Source organism: Brassica napus, chromosome A8 (assembly GCF_020379485.1).
Source record: "Brassica napus cultivar Da-Ae chromosome A8, Da-Ae, whole genome shotgun sequence".
Classification (NCBI taxonomy): Eukaryota; Viridiplantae; Streptophyta; class Magnoliopsida; order Brassicales; family Brassicaceae; genus Brassica; species Brassica napus.
Genome location: NC_063441.1, coordinates 4,828,860 through 4,840,887, shown reverse-complemented (window position 1 = coordinate 4,840,887; position 12,028 = coordinate 4,828,860). Strand labels below are relative to the sequence as shown.

Sequence of the window (12,028 nt, the reverse complement as noted above, 5' to 3'; positions counted from 1 at the left end):
TTCGAATCCGATCGATTGCATGTCAATATTTTTTTTAAATATGTTAAATCTTTGTATAGAATTGGTTACAGTTTGAATTTGAAATTGAAATTGGTTAAATTGATTTGTTAAATTGATTTATTCATATTGATTTCATTGAAATTGGTTAAATTGATTTGCTTATATTGATTAAATTGATATGAAACTGATCTGTTCATCTTGATTTCGTTGAAGCAGATGGACTCGACATCATCTCTTGATCGAGAAACCCGTAACGATGATGAGAGTAACCTTCAAACTCCGGATAGCAACAGAGGCAAAAGGAAAGAATGTGGCGAGAGTCCTGAACGATCTAAAGTGACGTCTCAACCATCTAAAGTGAAGCGGCTCCTCCCAACAAGATCAGAAGTGTGGGATCATTATACAAGAACTAAGGAGGACAGAGACAGGTGTTTATGCAACTATTGCCAGAAGGAATACTCGTGTCTCACCACATCAGGAACCACAAACCTGAAGAAGCATCTTGAAATTTGCAAAAACCATCAAGCGTGGTTAGCTAGCAAAAAAGAGAAACAAAAAGGTATCGCTGAGGATGGAAAGCTCAAGACGTGTAAACTCACTGAAACTGTGTTTCGAGAAGCAACAAATGAGATGATTCTGTTGGGACAATTGCCTTTAGCATTTGTTGATAGTGTGGCATGGAAGCATTTCTGTAAAAAGGTAAGTTTTACTTGAGTGTTTGCCTTTATCGTTTGTTGCTTTTACAATATTTGTCTGACGATTTATGTCTCTTTCTTATATCTTTGTAGGCAATGCTAGGGTACACTCCTCATTCAAGAAGGACTTTAACTAAAGACATCGTAAAGATGTATGTGGAGAAGAAAGAGGCATTGAAAAGATGGTTCTTATGCAATAAGCAACGTGTATCCATCACTACAGATATTTGGGTTTCACAAACAACAGGTTTGTGACTGATTCTTTCTATTTCTTATTGATTAACAAGTACAACTTACTCACATTGTTTAATTTATCTTTGTAGGTGCTAGTTACATGGTCATCACGGTGCATTACATTGATGCTTTATGGCGCTTGAAGAAACTGATCATAGGATTCAAACACATCACGGATCACAAAGGTCAGACAATTGCAACTGTTTTGCTAGACTGCTTGGCTGAATGGGGAATTCGTAAGGTTTTTTGCATAACCGTTGACAATGCTACTGCTAATAATTCAGCGTTAAGGAAGTTTCACACTGCATTTGCATTAGTGTCTGATCAGTCTCTTGTCTTAGATGGTGAGTTCTTGCACATGAGATGTAGTGCTCATATCATAAACTTGATTGTGAGGGACGGAATGGCAGAAATAGATCAGACTGTAGCTGCTATCCGTAATGGTATCTCGTATGTTAGATCACATACAAATATGTTGAGGTCTTTTGAGCTGAAGGTTGACTCGGGTAAGATGACAAGAGGAAGCTTGCCTCTGGATGTCAAGACAAGGTGGAATTCAACGTATCTGATGTTGTCAACAGCTCTGAAATTCAAGGTGGCATTTGACAAGATGGAGGGAGAAGACATGTTGTACAACGACTACTTCAGTGAGTTGGAGAACGGTTCTAAAAGGGTTGGTCCTCCTCAGCATAAGGATTGGGATGCAGTTGAGAAATTGTGTCGGTTTCTTCTCATATTTTACAACTCAACACTGGTGGTCTCAGCTTCAACTTCTCTTAATGCGCATAAGTGTTATGGTGAGATAGTAACCATTGCTGCAAATCTGATGGAACTCATCACGAACTATGATCCTGAGTTGAGTTCGAAGGCAACAGAAATGTTCAAAAAGTTTGACAAGTATTGGGATGGGCTCAAGAATATGAACAAGATGTTGATGGTTGCCACTGTCTTTGATCCCACCAAGAAGTTGGAGCTTGCGAAGATGTGCTTTGAGGAATTGTATGGGCTAGACACTGTCGAGTACAAGGAGGTGTACGAGTCTTTGATAAGTGTCTTGAGAAGTTTGTTCAAAGAGTAAAGTGCAAGACATGGGAATGGTTTTGATCCGGATGACCAATCATCTCAGCCTACCACCAAATCTCAGTCTTCACGGGAGCAGCCTTGCAACATGGAGCTAGTGGATGATTGTGCTGGTTATAGGAGAATTGATGTGAGGTACAAGAAGAAGCTCAACGAGATTGGGGTTAGAGAGAAAAGGGATGAATTGGAGACTTACCTCAGAGAAAGTGTGGAAAACCCAGAGTTGTTGATTGGTATGGAATTTGATGTGCTGTTTTGGTGGAGGACAAACTCAAGCAGATTTCCAGTGTTGTCTGAGATTGCTAGGGATGTTTTAGCAATGCAAGTATCATCAGTTGCTTCAGAGAGTGCTTTTAGCACTAGTGGTAGGATTCTCGAACCACATAGGAGCTGTCTCACTCATTTTATGGTTGAGGTGTTAATGTGTTCAGAGCAGTGGATGAAACAAGATCTTGAGATTGAGACACGACCGCCTACAAATGCACAAGTTCTTGTTGATCTTGAAGAGGATGATAAGCTTGAAAGAGGTAATAATCTTAGTTCTTAGTTCTATATATTTTTTTAATGTCTTACAATAAAAATGTACAGTTTAAACATTGTTTGTAACTTTAATTTTGCAGAGAATGAAGATGCAGCAGTCGTGGAGTAAGAGATTAAGAGACTTGATCAAGGAAGACTTTCATTTGCACTTGTTTTTTAGAACTTTATTATGCATTTGTTTTCGGGATCCTTTTTTTGCTTATGTTATGGTGTGTTCACAACTTTGAGTATGTTTGAATTTGGATGTTTTCGGGATCCTTTGTTTTCTTATGTTATGGTGAGTTCACTTGTTTTCACTTTCGGATTTTTAAATTATATTGTAGTACTTTCAGGGTTTTTTTTTTGAATTTCGGTTACTTTGGTTACAATTAACCGAGCTCGAACCGAATCCATTTGTACTTTCAGGTTTTTTTTTTTTGAATTTCGGTTACTTTGGTTACAATTAATCGAACTCGAACCGAATCCATTTATGCTTCGGATTTACATGGATATTGCAATGCTCCTCTGATCCGAACCGATACCGACGAGTTCCGAACCGATACCATACCAAAAAATCAAATATACCGAATGGTGTTTCAATCCCCACATCCGAAAAACCGATAACCCGTTTCACCCGACCCGAACCCGAATGGTACACCGAACGCCCAGGACTACCCGCGGATATCATGATGCGTCATGTCTTCAATGTGTTATGCAGTGGGGAGCTTCGCAATGTGTCATGCAGTGGGGAGCTTCAATGTATTATGCAGTGGGGTGCCGTCGAACACATTATATCATGGTGCGTCATGTCTTCGCGCAGCCCTCCGAAGAACGACACACTGTAACCGTCCAGCGATGTGCACGGATGCGCCACGACCGACGATGGTCTTCAAAGTGTTACTCAAGAGGACAGAACAGAGTTTATGATGCCGTGTGTCGTTGGAACATGATACAGATTTTTCTCGTCTTCAAAGTGTTCTTGATGCGTTCTTCTTTCAGATGAATGGTCATGTCTCGTCTGAAGATAAGACAGAGCGGCTCGTCTTCAACCACGGCGTGTCTAAACGTTCCGAGCTTCGGGGTCACTTGGTCGTCGTTTCCTGAATCGGTCTCGTAGAACTCCGAAGGTTTCTTTAAAAATATTACGTTTGAAGTAATAGGTGCTTAAGAATGAAGAAGAGAAACTCTCCGCCTTGCGATTCCCGTGAGAAGTCCAAAACATTACTTGGTTACCTTTTTTTGTAGATTAAGGAAACTCTTTAAGAATTCGCTTATAGAGAAAGCAAATAAGGAAACTTATTTGTGAGAGTGTCTCTCCAATAGACACGTGTCCAACTTGGTGTGAAAACATTAACTCCAGTGCTCCTCTTTTAATATATATAAGGGATATTTCTGAAATATTATTACAAAAGTATTTCACAGTAAACCGATAAATTTATCTAAAATAAATCTAAAAATGATTTATAAGTAGATAATATTAATTTGCTTTACGAAATTACCTTTTAAAGATTAATGCAATTGACAATTGTAGGAAAAAAATATTTAAAATTGTCTTAGTCTGCTTTACTTCTCATATATCCATGTATCTTCTCTTTCATGTGTGGTCGATACCCCAAATAATTCATGGAATAAAATGAGAAGTTTGAACCAGGCTCTAAAGATGAGAGATATACGTGGTGGTATCACTCTGAAGGATAGGTTTGGACTAATCCACCAATAAGTGTTGCGAGCGGGAGACAGATTAGAATAGAAAATGAAAAAAAAATATCTTAGGTGCATTGAAAAAATGAGAAAAAGTCTCCCTTGTATAAATGAGTCATTTGTTTGTCTCAACAGAAGAAGACATAGATATAAGAGAGAAGAGTGATGAAATAAGAAGAGTGAGAATCTTATTTCTTCTATTCGTCTGCAGCATACAGAGCCTTAATCTCCTCTACATCTTCGTAGCTACCAAGAAATATAGGAGAACGCTCATGGATCTTCTCCGGCACAAGGTCTAGCGCCTGCATTATGACATTTCAAGTTATACTACTTGACCCATTAACCGTAACAAACAAAACCATTGAAAGATTGCATTTTAATTTACCCTTTTCTTGCCAGTGAAGGCCTGTCCTCCGGCTTGCTCCATCAAGAACGACATCGGGAAGACTTCATACAGAACACTGTTTACATGTACAAAAACAAGATAGCTTTAAGTTTCTGCGGTGTTTTGCTGTTTTCAAATCATCAAACTTGAAAGCAGAAAGACCTCAAAAATTTTAAGTTTTATTCGAAGCTTACCGCAGTTTCCCATTGGGGCTTTTCTTGTCAGCCGGGTACAAGAAGATTCCTCCATAAAGCAGGGTGCGATGAACATCGGCTACCATACTGTCAAGAGCCAAATGTGAACATAAGCATATGCAATTTTTTAATGACTGAGGTTTGAAACAGAGAAGGTTTCTCTTCCAATACCTTCCCACATATCTCAGAGACTTAGCGGGAGAACCATCTTTAGGAAACTTGCATTTCTCTACATACTTTGTGGTTGGACCATCCCAGTTCTGAGCATTGCCTTCATTCACTGAATAGATGTTTCCCTTTTTCGGAATCTGTGCACAAGAAGAGCTGAGGCATTCATAACAGACGGAAAAGAGAAAGAATCATTTTTATTGGTACCTTAATGTCCGGGTGAGTTAATATGAACTCTCCTAGAGATGGGTCCAGGGTAAATCCATTGACACCGGTTCCAGTGCTCAACACAAGCTGAGAGAGCCAAATTATTAAAACCAGAAACAAACTACTAATCAGACTGATTTTGAAATTTCATTTTTTTTTCAGTACCATGCAGGAGCTTCCGTACATACAGTAACCCGCTGCAACCATTTCATGCCCAGGTTTCAAGACATCTTCAGTAGTTGGCTCATCATTGTGGCTCATTGTGTAAATCCCAAAGATCTACACACGAAAGCAAAAATTCAAAGAAAAGACAAAACTTTGACATCATATAATAATATACTCTTGGGAAAGTTGGGTGAGAGAAAAACATACGGTTCCAATGGAGACACCACAGTCGATGTTTGAGGATCCATCAAGTGGATCAAAAACAACACAGTACCTATTCATACAATGCGAATAATTACCAATACAAGAAAAGACAAAAAAAAAACATTTCCATCACAAAACATACTTTCCACGCTTGGATGACTCCACTAACGTAGCTTCCTCATCTTCTTCTGAGACAAGAACAGACTGCCCAAAAAGGCATAAAACAGTTAGAAGATACAAAACCAACTATTATGCTGATTTTTTTTAAAAAAAAATATGTTTAAACTTACGGTTCTGCCACTGCTAACCAAAGCTTTGACAAAGACATCGTTGGAGAGCACATCGAGTTTCTTTTGCTCTTCACCCTATTATTACAACACAACTGTAAAATCTTAGACACAATAAAAAAAAAAAGAAAGGTTTAAATTAGACAAGGACATAAAACCTGCCTGGATATTTGTTTCCCCAGCAAGTCCAATAAGCTTGGCCAAACCAGCCTGCAGACCAAATAAAGTTAAAGACTTTGATCGATGGAGACATCTAAAAGTGGATTCCAGATCATCATCAAAGCTCAAAAGCGACAATCGAAAATGTTATACCTTGTTGACAGCACTGCAGACGAACTTGCATCCCAAAACGATGTTGCTTAGCAAAATGGTGAAATCCCCACGAGACTCTGGGTACTTTGATTGCTCATTCAGCACGAACCTCGTGATGGTCATCAGATCCGTACGGTATGCATCTGCTTCGTGATCCATCTTTGATCCTCTCTCTCTCTCTCTCGTCTACGCCACCAAATGCCTTTTTATGTTTTAGAGATTGCCTTATTCTTTTTTGTGTGTTGCAGGTTTCGAGGAAGATGATTAGATAAAGACGCGATCGGTGATAAATCCAACGAACGAGCCAATCCAAGGAGAGACTTACTAGATCGGATTGACACGTGGCTGTGACAGGTTTGGCCGTCTTTTCGTGGGGATAACGATAAAGAAGGAACCTTGTCCTCGTATCTTCTGATGCAATCCCCTCATCGTCTCTCGCCCTCCCACGATTAACATTATTATAAAGTTTCGGCCTCTTTCCTTCTTTTTTTTTTCTCTTTCTAAAATGGTTTTGGTGGATAGATAAATGTTTAATCTGAATCCAGCAAGCGCGTACACTAGATATGAATTCGATGATGAATTATTTGAAAATTTATTGATTGATCAAAAAAGGAGCTAGGAACTGGGCCAGAACAAATAAACTATGTAAATCTAGTTTTTGGGCTGATTTCTGTGTAATTGTATGTCCTTTTTTCCATATAGTTTTTTTCTTTCTTTTATAGCTGATATCTTTCCTTTTTTCTCTAAGTTGGCATAGTCCTTTGACCGTCTTAGACCGAATTCAGTTTACTTGATGGATTTTGTTCAAACGATCACTACAAGAAAATATATTTTTTACGTGGACAGTGTTCGTTGTAAATTCGTCGTAAACGGGATATTACGACGAATTAACCTCGAAAGACGTTTCGTTGTAAAACGTCCTTCGTAACGGAGGTTTCGTCGTAAACGACTCGTTACATTTACGACGAAATAAATTCTTCGTAAAGCGCAAAGGAAGTATTCGTCGTAAACGACACGTAAGATTTCGTGGTAAAGTCCACGTAACGATTTCGATGTAAAACACATGTAAATACTTTTGTTGTAAAGAACACGTAAACATTTCGATGCAAAACCCTCATAAATCTTTCGATGTTAATCACTCGTAAACATTCGATGTAATGTTTACGAGGAGTTTACATTGATTCTTATTATTAATTAGTATATAATAAATTTGAATTTATTTAATATTCGGAATTTAAAATATTTTAAATTTTAAAACGAAATATGAAAATGAAAAACATATTTTAAAAAAGCAATTAAAATTCATACAATAATATTTAAATTCATAATACAAACAGAAATATAAAAAAAACTACATATCCTCGAAGTAGTCGGTGGGGTTGCTCGGCTGTTGACGGTTTGGATCGGACTCTTCGGGATCTCGTACTGGCAACCCAAGAGCGGCTCGTCTCTCACTCAACATTCTCTGCATAACCGGGTTTCCCACCGCCATCACGTCTAGCAAATCCTCTAGAGAGTCTAAACGAACCATACTGATTGTCTGTCCCTTCTTTTTAGGAGCCACCTATAAAATTAAAACATATATTAATATAGTTAATTATGTTAAAATATTAAAAATAATGTAAACAAATTTTTAAGTTGTACCTCTTCGAAGATTCTGTCAGCGTCTTCGGTGGTCAATGTGACGGGTAATCCATCGGGAGACTGCTGGGTTAGTTGCGTCTCTCGTTCTTCAATCCGAGCAGCCACTGCTTGGAAGAGTTTCTCAGATGCAGGATCCACAAAAACTCCATCGGATGTGGCGTGAGTCATCTTGAATAGCTCAGACAGAGATGGTAAGACTCCCGTCTTCTCTAATTGCAAAAAAAAATAATTAAATATTAAAATTTAAAGTAATTGAAAATTTTAAAATAAATATTAAAAAAAAAACTTACAGCTTCTAGACGGACTCCTGCATGAGGCTTTTGTCCGGTTCTGTGAAGCATGGGCAAATGACCATCTTTATCCTTCGTTCTTCGAGAAGCCGAGCACGAATTGGCCTTTTTTATCGAAGAAGGGTGCTTCCAATAGGCGATGAGGCCATCCCACACATCCTTCGTGAGCTCAGTGGGCTTTCCAAAATACCCGTAGATCTCCCACTTGTCCTTCCAATCGGAGACTGTGTTGCAAAGGCGGGTCTTTGCCTTTGCAACGAATTCAGCCTTCACCCTCTCGGTGATTTCCAAAGACCTATGCCACTTTTGCTGAAACACAAAATTTTTGAAGAAATTACAATTAATAATAACTATTTTAAAATAAAAAAAATATTTAAAAGTGAAAATTTAATTAAATTTAAAAATCTTACCACAAAAAATTTAAACCAAGTGATCTTAACGTGATTTGGTGTCGTGCTCCAGTTCGGATATGCCCCGTCGTAGTAACCATTAATCGTCGCTGAAACGCTCCGGCTAACACGGTTGTTAACCCCAAACCTGAAAAAAAACAATTTAACTGTTAGAAAATAAAAATAATTTAAATTTTAATGTAATAAAAATTAATAACTTACCAATAAGTTCCTCGGGGTCTATCGGGGTCTAGAACTTCGAAACCCTCCCGTCCAGGCTGGGTAAGCAAATCCTCCACCGTATATCTCGCGAATGGTGCATATGAAGGCACACACAAATCTGGATGAGCTGCACCTTCTGGGACAGGCTGAGGTGCAGCCGCTAGAGGAGGAGGTGTGCGGTGGAGGAGGAGGACTCCAAGAAACTGTCTGAGAAGTCTGAGAGTCTGGAACTGCATCGGAAGATGATGGACCTGAAGAAGATGTTACCGGTACCATCGCCAAACAACTGAGAATAAGTAGGTGCTGCTGGTTTCCTCCTAGGAGCCATCTAAAAGAAATTAAAATAAATTTAATCAATTACGACATAATTAAAAAATTATTCTGTCACCTAACTAATCACTTAAACTATTATTCCGTCACCTAACTAATCACCTAAACTAATTACTTAACTAATCACCTAAACTAATTACCTAACTAATTAATCACCTAAACTAACTTAAAAAAAATAGAAGAGGGAGGGAGTTTACCTTAGAGGGAGAGCAAAGGAGTTTGGGAGGAATGAACGAGGCAGCCTCGTTCTGAGGCGTCTCAATATATAGAAAAGGCATTCGTCGTAAACTCTATGTAATATTACGACGAAGTTACCAGGCCCGCCTTTTTCCATTTACGACGAAGTTACCAGGCCCGTCTTTTTCCATTTTTGATGAAGTTACCAGGCTTTTTTTTATTTACGACGAACTTACCAGACCCGTCTTTTTCCATTTACGACGAAATAACGTGAATCGATTTAACCATTTACGACAAAGTTACCAGTACCGTGTTATTTTTACAAGGATTTTACCACGCTTAACCCTAAACCCCGAGAATGAAATCCGTAATCCCCAAAGTCACATATCATCTAACATCATATCTTCTTTTTTACTTCTTCTTGCTCTTTCTCCAACTTAAACTCTAAAAATCCAAATAAATTTTTAAAAACTAAAGAAATATATATTATATAAAACAACATTTGTTACACATACATTAAGATGATATAAAAACAATATTTCTTTAAACATACATTACAATAGAGAAATACAACATTTGTTACATATATTACATCACTCTAAATCGTTTTTGTTCTCATCAATATTACATCACTCTAAATCGTTTTCGTTCTCATCAATATTACATCACTCTAAATCGTTTTCGTGCTCATCACTATCATTACTATCATCATCGTCGCTTCTCTCGAACTCGTCTTCACGTGCTTCATCTGTCGCATCTTCGGGAATATCTTCATATGAAAGTTTTCTGGGTCGATCAAAATGATTTCATTAGTTTGTTGTTCTGGTACCTCAACTTCAGTGATAGCGTCTTCTTCTTGCAAGGGCGGTTCTTCTCCAGCGACAACTTCATTGATAATGTTTTACATGGATTTTACATGTCTTTAACATAAGATTTACAACCACTTTACAACGAATTTAGGTAAGTTGAAGCACATTGAATACACGTTTTCACCTAAATATAACGGTAACATGTTTCGTTGTAATGTCGATGTAAAGGTTACGACAAATTTCTCTTTCCACGTACTTTCGTCGTATACTTTACGACGAAACGGTTTCCTCGTAAAGTTACATGGAGTTTACAACGAATTTTGGTCTCCTCGTAATTGCCTTGTAAACGCCATGTAAATTTACGAGGAAATATTTTCCTCGTAAATCTTCGTTGTTATAGAAACGTTTTCTTGTAGTGGATGTAATCTGTTACCAACAAATAAGCCCCCACTCATTGTGAGAGATGAAACCGACCTTGATGAATTTACAAGGATATGTCTTAAAAGTAAAGAACTAGACACTTGTCTTTCAAATTTTGTCGAGTTTCCATATCGGCAGTTTCAAAGGCTTTTAAATGGTTTGCTGCTAACAATTCATCAATGGTCTTTCTGAGCATATCAAAATTTATGCCATTAAACTGGATCCTAATTCCATAGTCCCTAGAAGCATCAGCATTGTGGTGCCGCTAGAGTTGAAGACGTAACTGTTAGGGTAATTTATGTAGGCTATTTGTCATATTACGGAACAAGAAGTAAGCAGTACAAGACAAGATTCAAGAATCAAATATAGTTACTATTGATCACTAGAGCTGGGACTACAACGTATTAGTTTAGGAACTCTAATTCTAGCCGTCTAACTCGACACTAAGTCTAAATAGTCAACTTTTTGTTTCAGGGTTTGAGTCCCTCTTGTGTATTATCAGAAGTTGATGAATGCTTTGATTTAAAAAGTTTCTTATTCTAAATTTAAACTCATATTATAAGGATACTAACCGATTCTATGTCGTCTGTGGCTTGCCAACGGTCCTACTGCCTTTCTTTTGGACTTGCTGCCTTGAACATCTACAGTGAGAGTGTATCTAAAGAAAGGTGAAGATCTATCTAGATGGGTTTAAACTAGATAGAGTTCACAGAAATCTTGTTTTGAAACCTTTAAAACAAATTGCATCGGGTTTGAAAATTATTCATATAAGTTTTTACAAATTTTGCCTCTGATACAACTTACTTTATTGATCTTATTACTGTTGTATTAATAACTTGTATAATTGTAACTTTGATATATTATAAACTTGAAAATGAAATTATAAACAATATATGATTAAAGACTTGATTTATTGATTTTGAATTAAAATATAAAGTTTGATATGAGACAAAAAAAAATAAAAAATTGAAATCTGAGCTTAGAAAGTTTAGAGAGAACACCAGAGAGTGAAAATCGTGTGTCCCTCTTTTCATATAATGGGGGTGTTTACAGTAGAAATTTCTTGAATAGTATCTTGATACGTGTTTTCTTCTGAATGATGCTGATATATGTCATCTTTTAAGTGGTGTCGACACTTTGTGAGATTGGTTGATGGAAAATTTTGTTATTTTACTGCAGAAGTCTTTGTGTGGGCTCCATTTGTCTACCATCATGATTGTTAAGTTGTTTTTTTCGTAATTATATAGATATCTATACTATTAAAAGGGAAGGAGTCCTAAAAAATCTACTTAGACAAGGTTGTTAGATTATTTCATTAGACTTAAATATTTATTTGATTTTACCTTATATTTCTCTAACTATATAAATACTGTACATAATTTAAATAAACTCATTTATTATTTTCCCATGATATATTATATAATTACTCTAACAATAAATTTCCATGAATATATGACAGATTATTCAAACATATTTACACATGACGTAAATATTACCATGTATAGTTTCATTAATATTATAATTTTTAATGGTTTAGTTATGTTAAATAGGTATATAATTTGTATTTTAAAAATTTTAAGTACTCATTTGGTTCTT

The 12,028-nt window shown here is 36.9% G+C and overlaps 2 protein-coding genes across 2 annotated transcripts; one reads left to right on the top strand and one right to left on the bottom strand.

Annotated features, from left to right (window-relative positions):
- Positions 1-216: 216 nt before the first annotated feature.
- On the top strand, positions 217-2,007 carry LOC125576882 (zinc finger BED domain-containing protein RICESLEEPER 2-like). The gene is made up of 3 exons (XM_048737393.1): positions 217-699; positions 789-942; positions 1,019-2,007. Exons 1-3 carry the CDS (start codon positions 217-219, stop codon positions 2,005-2,007), a joined length of 1,626 nt encoding a protein of 541 aa, XP_048593350.1.
- Positions 2,008-4,315: 2,308 nt separating this feature from the next.
- Positions 4,316-6,859, bottom strand: LOC106399660 (fructose-1,6-bisphosphatase, cytosolic). Its single transcript, XM_013840118.3, has 11 exons — positions 6,152-6,859; positions 6,002-6,049; positions 5,843-5,917; positions 5,695-5,756; positions 5,556-5,622; positions 5,349-5,462; positions 5,184-5,270; positions 4,980-5,116; positions 4,809-4,895; positions 4,615-4,690; positions 4,316-4,531 (listed from the first exon to the last, which is right to left on the bottom strand). The coding sequence occupies exons 1-11, from the start codon at positions 6,308-6,310 to the stop codon at positions 4,427-4,429; spliced, it is 1,017 nt and encodes a 338-aa protein (XP_013695572.2). The 5' UTR covers positions 6,311-6,859; the 3' UTR covers positions 4,316-4,426.
- Between the last annotated feature and the right edge of the window lie 5,169 nt (positions 6,860-12,028).